The 16,330-nt window shown below is 39.8% G+C and overlaps 1 protein-coding gene across 1 annotated transcript in view; it reads left to right on the plus strand.

Annotated features, from left to right (window-relative positions):
- The window catches only part of RGS22 (regulator of G-protein signaling 22), an 88,872-nt gene that overhangs the window by 68,856 nt on the left and 3,686 nt on the right, over nt 1-16,330 (plus strand). Inside the window, exons 17-21 of the mRNA XM_006760302.2 lie at nt 933-1,091; nt 3,613-3,681; nt 6,202-6,363; nt 11,051-11,230; nt 15,106-15,264. Coding sequence (XP_006760365.1) covers nt 933-1,091; nt 3,613-3,681; nt 6,202-6,363; nt 11,051-11,230; nt 15,106-15,264 — 729 coding nt within the window. The remainder of the gene's footprint in view (nt 1-932; nt 1,092-3,612; nt 3,682-6,201; nt 6,364-11,050; nt 11,231-15,105; nt 15,265-16,330) is intronic.

Consider the following 16,330-nt stretch of genomic DNA (forward strand, 5'->3'; position numbering starts at 1 on the left):
GTTGTGGTATATGGGACCAATTGAGCCACTCTGGCCAGGGCGCTCTCTTGTTTTTATGGAAAATAATTTATTAGTAGGATTCAATTAATCTTATTAATCAAAGGAGAACTGTAAAGAAGGCAATTTTTCCAATGAGCAGTCCAAAAATTTTGAGTGGTTTGTACACAGGAACGGATAGAAAACAAAATGATTTGTAGTGGGAAATAGCCATTAATAGCTGTTGAAGCCAATACATACGCAGAAGAGAAATTTGGGGCACAAAGAAATTGTGTTTTATAAAAGGTACTGCCTGTGCAAGTCAGACTACTGTCTGTGTAACCTGGCCTTTCTCTTCTTCCTCTGCCTCTCTGTTCTTCTTAGAAATTGTTGGAATAGCCCTACATTGCTACCACCACCAGCAACCCACCATCCCCAACTCAAAAGTTTGGGTATTATACACATGTATAATATGTGAGTCAAGGCTGTCTCTTTACTAAGACTCACTTTCCTCAGACACAAAAAAAACGATTTCTCAAACATGTCCATTTGACTAGAATCACCGACTCAGAATATTAGACCTAGAAGAGGATTTAGGAAACTAATACGCTAATGCCCTCATCTTACAGTTGACGACACTGAGGCCAGGGAGGAAACAATGGCATTGCTTGTGCTCACACAGGACAAAAACCCCATTCCTGTGTTCTTTGAGATATAAGCAAAATCACACACCCAAAACAACCATCCCAGGAACCTCACAATTCTCTGTTTGGTGGTAGAGGAGTTATCTGTCTTTCTATACACCAAAGAGCCAGGAGATACTTTACGGAAAATGAGAATTGTGCCACCTGTCAGTGCTCAGCAAATGGTTTTGGGTGAATTAACAAATTCATGACTAGTAGTGTTTCTTTCCCCACACAGACGTTTGCAGTTTCTGTTTTGTGGTATTTTCTTAGATCATGAGTTTATGTGGTGGCTGGGGCAAAACCCTCCATGAGCAGCTTGACCCGCCTGTTTTCGTTGAAGTTCAGAAGCATGTCCTGAAAAGGCTGGAAAATGTGTGGTTGCCACTGTTTCTTGCAAGTGAGCAGTTTGTAGCACGTCAGAAGATAAAGGTACGTAAGTTAGTACTCTAACCTTTGGATAGCGATGGACAGTAGCTCTCGAAACTCAAATGCATGTACGGATTGACCCAGCCATTGTACTTCTTGGCATCATTCCGAAGTTTTACTCTCAACACTGCCATATATTAATTGTACAGCTTTCAGTCTTATAACCTTAGTCTTCTCATTTAATAAAAAAGGGGGGGTTAATAAGAGTAATTGCTTCATAAGATTGTTGCAAAGATGAAATGAAATGAATGGTATGTGTTTAGTTTCTTAGCATGGTGCCTGGCACATGGCACTGAAATATCATCTACTAATATAGTTGTTTTTTATGTTATTATTATTATTATTATTAAGTTCTCACATAAATGGGCAAGGATATACAAGGGGGAATACTTAAATGAATTATGAGAATTTCATACTATGAAAAACCATGCAGGTTTTCATATAAAATGAGATTAAAATATAAATTGAGATTTCCACATGTGCTGATATGAAAGATTTTATCTGAGTGGAAAAACCAGGATGCAGAACAGTATATAGAAGATAAATCAATTATATATACTTACATCTATATATCTATTTATATGTTTCTATCTCTAGACATTCATCCATCCATCCATTTTTATGTTTATGAAAAAAAATATCTAAGAGGAATGGCTTTAGGGAACGAGAAAGATTTTTACTTTACTTTGAAAGTGGTATGAGATTTTTTTTGTTGTTGCTTTGCTTTATTTTGTTTTATAAGAAGCATGTATTACTTTGATAATTTAAAATGTCATTATCACACCTAAAAATAGGAAAACCTGATCTTTACAAAGACAACACAAGGACAGAGAGCATGTGACTTTAGTTTGCAAAGCACAAGCTATTAGTAATGATCGGGAAGAATCCAAAAAAAAAAAAAGTTTATCCAACACTTAGAGGCTTACTTATCTTAGTCTTCTGAGAACCTTAAGTTATGGAAAACACAGCACACCTGGGCACATAGGATTTATAACATGGAGAAAAGCTGACTTGCTTTAGTTCCTGGAAATAAGCTTTGGAACAACTCAAATTTCCTCATTCCTTTCTTCAGGCGGACTCCAGTTCTCTATCCAAAGCCAAGTTTAGATATTTAACTTAGTAATATAACTCACCACTTTTTCCCACAATAATCTTACTGTAACTTACAGTTATTTCCTGACTTCGCATTGGGTGCCCAATGACATAAGCTGATTTGGGCAACCTTAAGCCAAAGACAGAAGAGAAGGGAGAGCATCTATAATAATAAAAGCATAATATGCTAATTAGACCGAACATCCTTCCGAACGACCTTCTGGATGAAGCTGGGGCTGCGAGGGAAGCCAGTGCTGGCAGCTGGGGGAAGGAAGGCCTACTCTTGCACGAATTTCATGCATCAGGCCTCTAGTTTGTTGTAAAGTGCTGCTGGAGCATCTCACACACTTAGGGGGAGAGTTGACACCCAGGCTTTAGGAGGGTCGGGGGCCAGGCCGAGGCTGTCGGAAAGACTCAGCAGTGACTCCACCCTGTGTCTCTCGCTCAGCTTCTGGGTCTGTCTGTGGAAGAGAGGTAAAGTCACACAGGACAGCCGAAACCGGTTTGGCTCAGTGGATAGAGCGTCGGCTTGCGGACTGAAAGGTCCCAGGTTCGATTCCGGTCAAGGGCATGTACCTGGGTTGCAGGCACATCCCCAGTAGGAGATGTGCAGGAGGCAGCTGATCAATGTTTCTCTCTCATCGATGTTTCTAACTTTCTATCTCTCTCCCTTCCTCTCTGTAAAAAATTAATAAAATATATTAAAAAAAAAAAAGTCACACAGGACAGACGTGCCAGGAGTGAGTCCCAAGAAAGGAAACATAGTGCCAGTCGGCAGTAACCTCAGGAGGTATCTTCTGTATTTTCTGCCTGTATTGAGTACCTTTGTACTCATCTAAAATTAGTGTGGCTAGATAATAGCACACAAATCTGGCAATTCCTAATTATCCCTTCAGTTTCCATGTGACCCAAAGTGGAAGTGCCACCTACATTTAGGGCAATGCAGTAGGCTGTCATTGTCTCCGTTTTGCAGATGAGGAAACTGTTCAGAACAGAGGACTTGAGTAACTCGCCCAATGACGGGCAGAACTTCCACTTCTACATCTGATCCTTTTTCTTCTGAACTGCCCCATCTCTTATCCACGGTTACCTTTACCTCATTTAAATATATATCTCTGTGTGTGTGTGTGTGTGTGTGTGTGTGTGTTTCAGAGAGGAAGGGAGAGGGAGAAAGAGAAACATCAATGATGAGAGAGACACATCATTGACTGGCTGCCTTCTGCACACCCTCTACTGGGGATCAAACCCACAACCTGGGCATGTGCCCTTGACTGGAATCAAACCCAGGACCCTTCAGGCCTATGCTCTATCCACTGAGCTAGGGCTACCAGCTAGGGCTACCTCATTTTTTAAAAGCTAATAAATTATTAAATGATTTCAAAACTTTAGCCATTCTGAATCATTGAGATAAGATCATTGGTTCTGCGTTTAGGCACAGCTGAGAGAAGCAACTGATGAGCTCTTACTGCAGAAGCGTGAAGGGAAAATTGGGATCTGGAAGGTAAGTACCATTTGTTATATTCTTCCTCCTGTACGTTCTACTCTGTCAAAGTATCTTTCTCCCTCTTCTTGTTCATAAATCTTCATTGTAGACTGTTTTCCAAGCCACCAACTGACGGCCAACACTGCTCTAATTGGCTGATGGGATCTGGTGGGAAGTGTGATCGTATCAGGGCCTTCTTAGAAAGTTCCTTTACCTGCTCAATCCCAGAAGTGTCCATTGGACTTTCAATATGTCTTTTTTGTTAATCCTCACCCAAGAATATTTTTTCCATTATTTTTAGAGAGAGTGGAAGGGAGGGGGAGAGACAGAGGGAGAGAAACCTCAATGTGAGGGAGACACATCAATTGGTTGCTTCCCGCACGCACCCCAACCTGGGCCGGGGATGGAACCTGCAACCGAGGTTCAGGCCCTTGACCAGAATTGAACCAGGGAATATTCTAGCCACTGAGCCAAACCGGCTAGGGCTCAATATGTATTTTTGTTTATTTTCCTTGTGATGGATTTATTGAGACAAATTGTTCATTCCAGCATCTGGTAGGATATTTATTACTGAGAGTAGGTTACACAAAGGGATTAAGAAGTATGCAATAGAATCAGCAGGTTAAATTACCTTACGTTATCCCCCTTGATTTAGAATTACATTTTAGCTTGCAAAGAATTAAGATACCTATCATTTTGGTGGTTTTTTAAATCACATAATATGATACCCCACTAGAAATGGCCTATTTTGCTTCTTAACAAGTGTGATAAATACAGTATTCTTTTTGAGCCTACAAATTTCTGGGTATTTATCCTTCTACAAGCCTTGATAAAATGTTAAACTAGACCCAGGGAAAATAACTAACAAACTAACAAAGACAAGCCTTCATCTGACCGGTAGAGGAGTGTACACGTTAGGCTCCTCTTTTTCTGTATTTTCCTCTTGAAAGGAAAGAAAACCTGTTCTTATGTTTGTCTTTTGCTGTTTTTATTGACATGCTAAGTACAATAAGCTCATATTTCATATTATTATGCATTATATATTGTTATTTTTTGTTCAGTAAAATTACAGGCTTTAGTTAAATTACTAAGGTTTAGTATCTTAAGAAGCAGGTCTTAAAACGTTATTTGCTGAGTGGGTTTTAAACAAACATCCCATTCTAATACATAGTTGTTCCTATTTATAGGGCTGTAATTTTAATATGGACCATATGGTGAGGGTCTTAACTACATGAGCACAGAACACGGCCTGTGCCTCACTGAAACAGTGATAAGACATCTACTCGCCTTATCTGGGTTCAAGGCATCGCCATCCATCTCGACTGCCTGGAGTTGCCTTCAGTTTTCAGTTTCCAACTCAGATGTCGTCCTGAAGGCCCTTCTCAGTAATGCTTTTACTTCTCCAGGCAGAACTAGTTACTCCTTCCTGCGTGTTCCTGCAGCACTTTTTACATAACTCTCTCAAGCCTCATTTTGATGGTCACATCGAATGAAACAGTCTATGAAACTTATTTTATGCATGATCAGTAATGGCTGTTTATCATGTGTTTTGTTTGTTACTGTAATTCCTAGGTCCCCCTAAAACATTGACTTTGGAACGATGCAGGTTGTAGGCTAAACTCGGATTTGGGGAACTTCAATAAATGTATCCAGTAAAAAATATATATATATATTCAGTAAATTCATTAAAATGTTTTCTTTTTTGTCATCTAAGAGGCTAACGAGAGATGAATATGTGATCTAAATGGTCAAAGTAAAAGAAGTAGACATCTTAAAACTGTGAAGATATAAAATAAGTAATACCTTTAGGCATTAATAAAACACCAGGGCTCCTTCAGGCTTTTTTGTTATGTAAAGTGCATCCTCAGTCAGAGGAAGTCTGTTATTAAAAATAATGTATTAATAATTATTTCTTCTTATTAATTCTTAATCACAATTTGTTATTAAAATAATATAAAGATAATTCACCAAAATATATGATCTTTCCAGGGTAGAATTATAGTGAAGCTCCACAGTGAATTTCCTATTTAAATTAATAGAATTAATTGGTAGTTATTTTTGGAAAAATTTGAAAAAATATCTTAAATGTTCAACTGCTTTTACTTTTGAAAAGGTAGGAGAATTATATATAACAATATGTGAAACCATAACATAAACAATAATATAACAATGTATAATCATAACATCATGATTATTTTGTCCCATTTAAGCACAGAACTCATACTATGCACTAAAATGCAGTTTTTCAGCATCGTCTCAAACTGTAATAATTCACATTCTTAAACAGTGTAGTCATATGCTCTAAATCAACCAATCATTTCTTTTTCTCTGTACCCCTTAACAAAATGATGCCATAAAAATGTATAGGAGACAAAGGCGACAGGATCAGAGGGAAGAAGTTCCAAAATTCTATTGTATCCAGGCCACCAATTTCAACAGTCAAAAGTAAAGGAGCTAGAAACGTGGTGATTTTCAGTCCGATGACTTTGTTTCCATTTCAGAATGCAGCTAATTTTCTGTTCTCTCTGATTTGGGCAGCCTGTGGAGAGTAAATGGATATCTTCATCTTCTGAAATCATTGCTTTCCGTAAAGCATTATTGAATCCAGTTGCTGCAAATCAATTTCAACGGTTCGTGGCTCTAAAAGGAGATTTATTGGAAAATGGGGTGCTCTTTTGGCAAGAAGTACAAAAATATAAGGTATTTTATTGGGAGTGGGAGAAAACCGCCCTTTTCTGAGGAGGGGATGCATTAACGTTGATTCTGAACTGGAACATGATGGAGAATATATATCCCAGTTTTGCCACCTTCATACAAATATGAGAATATTGAGGTGTTTATATTTCTATTTTAGATACATTATTATTGTACAAAGAAGAGTGAGAGTGAGCCCTAAATGATTGTATAGGTTCTTAAAGGTAGTCCCATATATGACCTAAGGAGAAACTTTTTGAAAAGTCTCAACTATATTTTTGCATATCACTTATCTATAAAACTACTATATACATCTTCCCCTGAAGGTGTCCATATTCAGTACTTCAACCAAGACTTCTTTATAAGAATTCCCAACCATATTTACAGTAAGAGTAATCAAAGATAGTGGATTATAGATAAATAAACCAACAGAGATGAGAGAAGCTTTCCTGTTAGAAAATGGCAAGATTCTTTTTTTATTAAATGTTTTTTAATGTATTTTTATTGATTTCAGAGAGGAAGGGAGAGGGAGAGAGGGATGGAGGGGGAGGGAGGGAGGAAAGGAGACAGAGAGAGAGAGGGAAGGAGAAAGAGAAAGAGAAACATCAATGATGAGAGAAAATCATTGATCGGCTGCCTCCTGCACACCCCCCTCTGGGGATCGAGCCTGCAACCCAGGCATGTGCCCTTGACCAGAATCGAACCTGGGACCCTTCAGTCTACAGGCTGACGCTCCATCCACTGAGCCAAACCAGCCAGGGCAAATGGGGAGATTCTTAACAAAATAAATGTGAGCCCAGCCAGTGTGTCTCAGTGGCTGAGCATCGACCCATGAACCAGGAGTTAACGGTTCAAGTTACAGGGGCAGGGCACATGCCCAGGTTGCAGACTTGATCCCCAGTAGAGGTTGTGCAGGAAGCAGCCGATCAATGATGTTTCTATCTCCCCGTCTCACTTCTCTGAAATCAGTAAAAGTGTTTTTAAAAATCTTTTAAAAAAAGTGAAAAAACAAGTGCTTAGTTTCAAAAAGCAGTTTATTTTCAGGTTTAAGTGTTTAATGAAATCATATAGAATCTTTGCATTGAAAAGGGGGAGAGGGCTTTGTACGTTATACAGTCCAGACTTGGATACAGGAATGTTGTCTAGAAATACCTAAGAGTAGGCATGTAGCCGCCGCTTAAACACTCCCAGGGGTAGCAGGTTCATTCCCACTATAAAAGGAGGGAGTAAAAATAAAACTAGAATTTAAGAGGATAATGCTTTCAATTGGCCTATAAATATGTATTATGTAGCATGACTACTCTGCTCCATATATATTCTGTATAGTTAGTAGTTGCTCAATAAAATCTATTTCTAAACTTTCTCCAACATACCATGAAATTGTTTTCTATCCTTTTCTGCTAACAACAGTTTTTGTATTATTCACAGCTTAGAAATTTTCTCAGGAAAAAAATGTTTTTGAGATAAGTTTTTTCAAAATTTGTCATGAGATAAGTAATATTAAAATATTTTTTTGAGAATTAGAAAGGAGGTAGTTTGTTTTCCGAAATAGGCAATTATGTATGGGTAGAAGTATCTTCAAGCTAATATGAATCTGAGTAAGCCCAACCTTGTTAAGACAAGAGGTGATGAGATAAACCTTCCAAAATAAGTATTTAAAAAAACGTAGTCTCATTCATAGTCAACCCTTAATTTTGTGACTATTCCTTCTTCAAGGCTGCCCTTGGTCTTCATTTAGGTATCTTTTCTGTATCATAGAATGGAGGATGTATAATAGTAAGTAGCTATTAAAAATCATGCTATAGGAGTGAATTTGTTCATTCAGTAAGCATTTCTTAAGTATGTAATGTACTAGCCATGATGCTAGATTGTAGGAATAAAAAAGGTGAATATAACACATTGCCCTCTGCAGGAAGGGAGACGTCTGTGAAAATCCATAGTATTGATTATGACTTATGCTCTAGCTGGGTGTCCCCACAGAGGAGGGAATGAGGCAGGGAAGGTGGTAGGTCAGGGAAGTGTCCGTAGATGAAATAATACTAGGATTAGATCTTGAGGGAATTTGCCAGGTAGAAAGCATTCCACCTAGCAAAGTCCTACTGAGCTCACTTTTATATGGTTTACTCTTACGGTTTGCTATCTTCCAGATAGTGTCTTAATACTTTTCATGTCATAACTAATTTAATCGCCGTAAGAATCCTGTGAGCCCTGGCCAGGTGGCTCAGTTGATTGGAGTGTCATCCCATAACACCAAAAAGGTTGTGGGTTCAATTCCCTGTCACAGCACATACCTAGGTTTCAGGTTGGATCACCAGTTGAGGTGTGTGGGGGAGGCAGCTGATTGATGTTTTTCTCTCACATAGATTTTTTCCCCTCCCTCCCTCCCTCTCTCCCTCCTTCCTCCTCCCTCCCTCCCTTCCTTCTTCTCCCTCTAAAATCAATAAAAAAATCCTCAGGTCATGATTTTTTTAAAGTTAATACTGCTAATCTCCGTTAAAAAAAGAAAGAAAGAAAAAGAATCCTATGAGGCCAGAGCTGTTATTCTCACCATTTTACGGATGAAGAAGCTAAGACTCAGAAAAGTTAAGAAACTCCTGACATCATACAGCTAATTAAGTGGTAGAGCTGGAATTTGAACCAAGGCATTCTGTTGCTAAAACTCATGCTCTTATCCACTGAGTTATACTCCCTCCCAGTGATGACTGTAGTAATATGCAAAGAGATGGCTGCAGTGACCTTAATCAAGTTGTTCTGAATTGTGAAAAATTGGAAAGAATCCAAATATTCAACAACAGGACATTGGTTACTTAGTTATGATACAGTAGAATACTCTGCAGCCATTAAAAATGTGCTGTAGGAGAATAATCAATGATGGGAAAGATACTTATTTTATTGATTTAAAAAAAAAAAAACTCAGCTACTAGAAAACAGTATGATTTCATCTAAAGTGTGTCTCCATAGAGAAAAGACTGGACGCAGATGTTCATGCAATAGATACTTATTAAGCACCTACCAAGGGCCATGCTAAGTCCTGAGGAGTCAGCTGTGACCAGCACAGTCTTCCCTCCCAGACAGGTGGCAGACATGCAGTCACAGCAGCTTAGTGCAGTGGTGGGAGAAGCACAGGTTAGCGAGTGCCTCCGGTGGACATCTCCCCTGGGCTGAGGGAGCCACAGTCAGCTCATTAGGGGAGGTGTGCTTACCCAGAGACTTTTATGACAGGCAAACGTTCACTAGGCCAATGGTATAGTAGAAAGAGCAATTAGGAAAAAAATCAGTTTTCATTGTCTAAATACTCTCCCTTCATCTCAAAGTTGAACTTCAAATTTTTTTTTTATTTCATAAACCTCATATTTTATAGTTACAAATCAGGCTCACCAAATAATTATTATGGTAATCTCACTAGTAATGGCAAAAAATACATTTTTGGTAATATGTCAAGTGTGGTATAAATAGGCATTTTTGGAAGGGATACTAAACTGAGTAAAAAAATGCTAACCATTGTCTCAATGTAACATAACAAGCTTTCTTCACATGTAACTTATGCCAAACTGTATGTGAAGTTTTATATGGCAAGCACTAGAATTTTCTTTAATAGTATCCATAAGACATAAGTTATTACAATGTTCATCATACAGTGAGTACTTAATAAATGTTGGCTCATTTCTGCCCTAGAATTATTTCCAAATATGTGTACTTTCTAGTGATTTAGAGAACAATGTCTTTGACAGACAGATGCCATAATTCAAGCTAAGCTACCTCTTTATTTTAAAAAAAAATGATAGCCCTACATCTGTGACATAAAACTAGGTCTTTTAAATGCATGATCACTATTTTTAAGTTCTTTAGCAATAAAGAGGATAAGGTAATAGGTTAATTGAAAAACTATAGATGCCTACTGACACACCTGTCACCACCAGCACGTAGCTTATGTAGCTGGCCTTTTTGAGCCCAAATCCCCGTGCTGTAGAAGCAGTTATGGTTGAGAAAGCTTTTGCAACCACCTGTCAGTTGAGTTAGGTGCCTGTTCTCGGTGCTCTCCTGGAACGCTGTGTATGCTTTTACCGTAGCGCTTACCAACTACCTCAAATTGGAGTAACATTGCCATGCTTCTCCTCCAGTAGAAATGGGCCTTTTAAAGGCCAGGTACTGTCTGTGGGGCTCAGCTCGGTGTCTGGCATATAGCAGGCACTCAACATAAATTTGCCAAGTAAGTCGAAGTCGACACTAGATCTGTTCCTTTGCAGAAGAAAGGAGAAGCAGCAATCAGGATAAAATGAAACCTGTATTTACGTGAGGTATATCCATCAAAGACTCAGGTTCCTCAAAGCCAAGAGAAATAAAAGCTATGATATTTTAAGAGAGCCTTCGCATGTCCCAGTACCCTCTTGACCTGAAGTTAAAATGTATATATTAGGCCTTGTCCGAATACATCAAGGTTGCCGGTTTGGTCTTCAGTCAGGGCATGTACAAGAAGCAACTAATGAATGCATAAATAAGTGAAACAACAAATCAGTGCTTCTCTCTCTCTCTCTCTCTCTCTCTCTCTCTCTCTCTCTGTCTCCCTCTTTCTCTCTCTCAAAATCAATTTTTAAAAAAGTATATATTAGCTGAAAGACATATTGGCACAACTCTATAAAGTGTTCTGATAATCCGTTAATCATATATCGTCCTATCTATCCCCCTTGTCCAGGACTTGTGCCACTCTCACTGTGATGAGTCTATCATCCAGAGGAAGGTCATGACTATTATCAACTGCTTCATTAACTCCAGCATTCCACCGGCTTTACAAATAGACATCCCAGCGGAGCAAGCCCAGAAGATTATTGAACACAGGAAGGAGTTAGGACCATATGTCTTCAGAGAGGCACAGGTAAGCGATCGGGGCCTGTGGCGAAGCGTACTTTTAAATAGGTTGACAACCTAGGTGTTCCCGTAAGGCTTTTGGCATTATTCATATTTGGCAGGGCTTCAGTCATCCTAGCACTGGGATTGATCCTCGGTAATGAAAAAGCATCTTCTCATATGCCACAGGACGTCAGAAACTAGCAATTGACTATCTTGTTGTTGATTCTGCACAACAAATAAAATTATTAAATACTACACTTAGATTTTGCATGGTTACCGTTTTTTGTTTCTAATTTGGAAAACAAGCTACGTCCTCCTTCCTTTCCCACCATTCCTATTCCCTTTTAAAATATCCGCTACCACAAAAATGTGTGGCATATGTGTGTCCCAAGGTTTGTGTATTTTTAAAGATTGGAATATTCACGTCGCTCATAAAATAAGTGAGAGGAGATTTAAGTAGCCGACCCAACATAAAGTACACAAGCTCATGAAAGGAAAGTCATGCCTGTTAACCTGCTCACATTACTTCTTCTTAAGATAAATAATAGAAAACAGCGATTTGATGAACATCATTTATTTGCATTTTGAAAAGCCTTTTACCGATGTTGTTCCTGAAAAATGATTAAGAAAAATAAATTATAATAGAGGTAATAGGGAAGGCCATGTCATGACTTAAGTGATATGAAACAGAGATTTGGGGTATGATTGCCCTTGAGCATGGAAAGGGGCCATTACTCCTTCACATGCATTTGTGAGCCAGCTGTGCTCTAAGTCCTCCAAGGGACTGAAAGTGGACTCACAATCCAAATTGTGCATTAAAATAGGCGAAAATATCGAGGAATGATTGAGGATGTGCTAGAGAGAAACAGAGAAAACGTGGTGCCAGAACCGTGGCGTCTGTGAACGAAGGGATCTGAGAGATCACGCAGGCGGGCCTGGGCCTGCCGATACCCAGGCCCCAAGCCCGGCCGCCCATCTGCATCAGAGGCCTTGAGCCGGGCGGGAAGGCCTGGGGCTGCGCAGGCCAGTCAGTTCGCACAGTGTCCAGGGGAGTCTCTCGTTTATGCCTTCTACCTGATTTCCGAAAAGGAGTCCCCGGCCCGTAAGTGAATATTTATTTAGCGGCCTTACCCCACCAAATCTGTTACTCCTCCTGTGTTTCCTCAGAAAGCTCAGAGAATGGTCAGAGGCCTGGGCACCGTCTCCACGCCCCCCTTGCCTCCATGCCCTGGCCGCCAGATCTTCATTCCCTGAAATGTATCCCTCTGTCTCCTTGTTCTCTGTCATTCTACCTACCTCTCTCCAACTTCATGTGACTGCCTCAGCCCCACCTGCCAAGTCTCACAGTGATGACCACAGGCCCCCACCTCTGGGCTCTCTCGAAACCATTTAACTCCCTGCAGACAGAGCCGTCTTTTTCAAAAAGTCCATCTGGTCATGTCACTTCTCTGCTCTCAGTTACAGTTGCTCCCCATGGTCTCCAAAAGGGAGACCATATGCCTTCCCACATGTCTCCAACCACATCTCTTACCGCTTATCTCCCAACCTCACCTCATGGTCCTGTAGGCGGCCTGATTCTCTTCCCTCCTGGGCGCTGGGCAGCATCCTCTTCTCCTCCCTGTGCTGTGATGCTATCGGTACTTGTCCCTGGCAGAACACTCGTTCCACAAAATTGAAAAGGACCGTTCTCATGCCTGACTTTCCCATCAGACTGGGAGGTCGTTGAGGGCAGGGCCTGTTTCCCAGTTTCCTTTGCGGCCTGAACACCTGGCACAGAGGCAACACCAATAGCATCTTGGAACATGGGAATGAACAATGTGAGAAGAGAGCTATCGCAGCAGAAAGGGGCAAGACCAAGCTGGAAACGCGAGCAAACTTGAGAGAAGGGCTAATTAGTAAATTTACCTGCTTTAGGATTGTTATCAGTGTATCCTCTGCTTTCCCCACCCGCACCCCTGATCCCTCAGCCAAAGTCCTTATCACTGGACCTTTTTACTCACACTAAAGCCATTGTCTATCTGCTGGCAGTGAGCAGAATAGCTCCATATTTATTTTTAAGTTTTTTGTTTTTGTTTTTAAATATATTTTATTGATTTTTTTATAGAGAGGAAGGGAGAGGGCTAGAGAATTAGAAATATCGATGAGAGAGAAACATTGATCAGCTGCCTCCTGTACACCCCTCACTGGGGTTGTGCCCGCAACTAAGGTACATGCCCTTAACCAGATCGAACCTGGGACTCTTCAGTCCACAGGTCGACACTCCACCCACTGAGCCAGATCGGTTAGGGCAGCTCCATATTTATTAAAACAATGTCTTAGCCACAGTTTGGTTATCTTTTAAGGCTGTGTAAGTTTCATGAATAACGCCTAAGTTATTAACCTAACATCTTTCATTACGACTTTCAGAAATGGAGCAATTTGGCCCGGCCAGTGTAGCTCAATAGTTGAGTGTTACCCCATGAACCAAGAGGTCACTAGTTCGATTCCCTGTCCGGTCAGGGCACATGTCCAGGTCTCAGGCTCAATCCCCAGTAGGGGGCCTGCAAAAGGCAGCGATCAATGTTTCTCTCTCATCCATGTTTCTACCTCTTTATCCCTCTCCCGTCCATTCCCCCTAAAAAAAAGCAATTTTATGTCTGCCTTTGAAAGGTTCTGTGTTAATTAGGTGACTTTTACTGGAAGGCCTTCTAGATGGAAATGCATGTATTAGAGAACGACTCAGGTTCTGGAGAGATCACTAAAAAGCAGTTGGTAGATAGGGAAGGGATATTTAAGTGTAAGAAGTTCACAGGAAAGCTATCCTGGCCCCTGAGGAGCGGAGCAGGGGATTATTAAATTAACTACATGGCAGGTAAATGAAAAAAATTAAAGGCCTGCATTTTATTGAATAGAGTATCTCTGGCTTTTGTGTTCACAATCCCAAGAGGCTAACAGGATTCAGTGACAAATTTTAGAATTACTAACAATATCCACGTGCAGAAAAGAGGAGTCATGAAACATGACTAATTCAGGACTCTGCTGATCACCGCAGCTTTTACTCTCTAAAATGTCTTCTTTTCCTCGCAAGAGCTGGCTCCGAGCCTAATGGGATGGTTCATTTTCCTCCAGGGCATTAGGGAAAGGCCATTCCTAGCAACAACATGTTGGGCTTGATCTGATGTGGCAAGTCCTACCTTCTTGGAAGTAATGTCTGCCTCTGGAACTAATGGAAAAACTTGGCAGGGGAGTTTGAGCAACAATTCTTATCTCTATAAATATCACAATTAATCACTTGCTGTGGAGTGTCCTCATAGAAAGCACTTGTCCAGGATACCACTCTGCTTTTTAAATGTTACTTTTCTTGCTCTCACATAAAAGAGAGATTGTATCATTTAAAAGTTACTCAAGATTTATTCTTAGATCTGCAGCTTTGTTTAAGAGCTTTTCCAGAGGTAAATGGTATTTCCTTTCTCTAAAAAGAAAGAAAAGGGGAGAGGGGAGAGGAGTTCCCTTGATGGACTGAATATTTGGAATACTTGCATAAAACAACAGAGTGTGTGGCAGATCCGCCAATATATGCTTTAAAAGAAAACATAAATTCCTTATTAAAAAAAAAAGACCTAATGGATTCTTTATTCATACAATCAATTGGTTAGGGAAACATAAAGAATAAAGTGACCTTTAAGTGTATTTTAAGAAATTTTTTTTTTTTTAAAGAAAGACTTCTCGGTAGTAAAAAAAATTGATGATAAGCATGTGCCGAGCTAAACTATACCAAGATGTCTGGCGACAATAAGTTGGAGGAAACATGCTGTATATTAAAGATGCAATAGTTAATCCATTATTATGGTGAGTTAGAGTTTAAAACGGTACATTTGTATAACATTGTAACCTGAGACATACTTTGTTTTTTTTATACAGATGACAATTTTTGGAGTTCTGTTTAAATTTTGGCCTCAGTTTTGTGAGTTTAGGAAGAACCTAACTGATGAAAAAATTATGAGTGCGTTAGAGAGAAGAAAAGAATATCATAGGCAGAAAAAGAGGTCGACAATCGTAGAAGAGGAAAGAATTATAAAGGTGAGACCAGACTCATTTTGGGTTTAGTCAGACGTATAAAAGCCATGTGTAGAAACTCTTGGGCCAGCGAAAAATCCAGCAAAGTGACAGAAGACAAACTTCAGGGACCTTTAAGCCTTTAGTTAGAGGTTTCAGACTTGGTTTTGAGTTCCTTAGAATTCATCTCCAATGTCGCCTTTTCTATGTGAAGGCTTCCTTGATAGTCTCCTGGGCAACTTAAGAACTCACGTCCACTGTAGTCACTTGTAGGAACCTCTCTTGGGGAGCACGTAATATGGTCTTATGAGTAAGTTTTTGCATTTGTTGTCCTCACTGGACTGAGATTCTTAAGGATAGTATCTGTCTTACTCATCTGTGTCTCATAAGCACTTACACCAGTGTCTCGCACACATGCAGTTATTAACAGTTGTTTACTAAACGAATGGGTGAATGAATGAACAAATAGTGTGTACTGAGGGCAGCACTTTAGAATTATAATTACAGACGTATACATTGATGGTGAAATTTGTAAATATGAATCACAAATTGTTCAACCTGCCTATTTGTCAGTTAATCTGTCCGCTCATCCATCTGCCCATCTTTCTTTCTATTTCTCTATTTGAATTGAAGAGGGATAACTGCTCCCCAATAATGTATTTTATCTTATTTATAAGCTTATGCCTATATATATATATACGTATATATATACATGTATACATGTATATATATATATATATACATATACATACACACACACACACACACACATACATATATACTAAAAGCCCGTTGCATGAAGATTCGCACAATAGGCCTTCCTTCCCCTGGCTGCCAGCACCGGTTTTCCCCTGGAACATGAGACCCAGGCCTTTGTTCTGGCTGCAGTGAGCCTTGGCTTCTTCAGTCTTCAGTCTTTAGTCTCCACTCAGGCCAGAGCCTTCGGTCTTCACTCTGCATCTGCATATGCAAATTAACCATCATCTTTGTTGGGTTAATTTGCCTAGTCACTCTAGTCACTCTGATTGGCTGGTGGGCATAACAGAGTGACACCAATTTGCATGTTTCTCTTTTATTAGTGTAGATATAT

This window comes from Myotis davidii, unplaced genomic scaffold (assembly GCF_000327345.1).
Source record: "Myotis davidii unplaced genomic scaffold, ASM32734v1 scaffold497, whole genome shotgun sequence".
Classification (NCBI taxonomy): Eukaryota; Metazoa; Chordata; class Mammalia; order Chiroptera; family Vespertilionidae; genus Myotis; species Myotis davidii.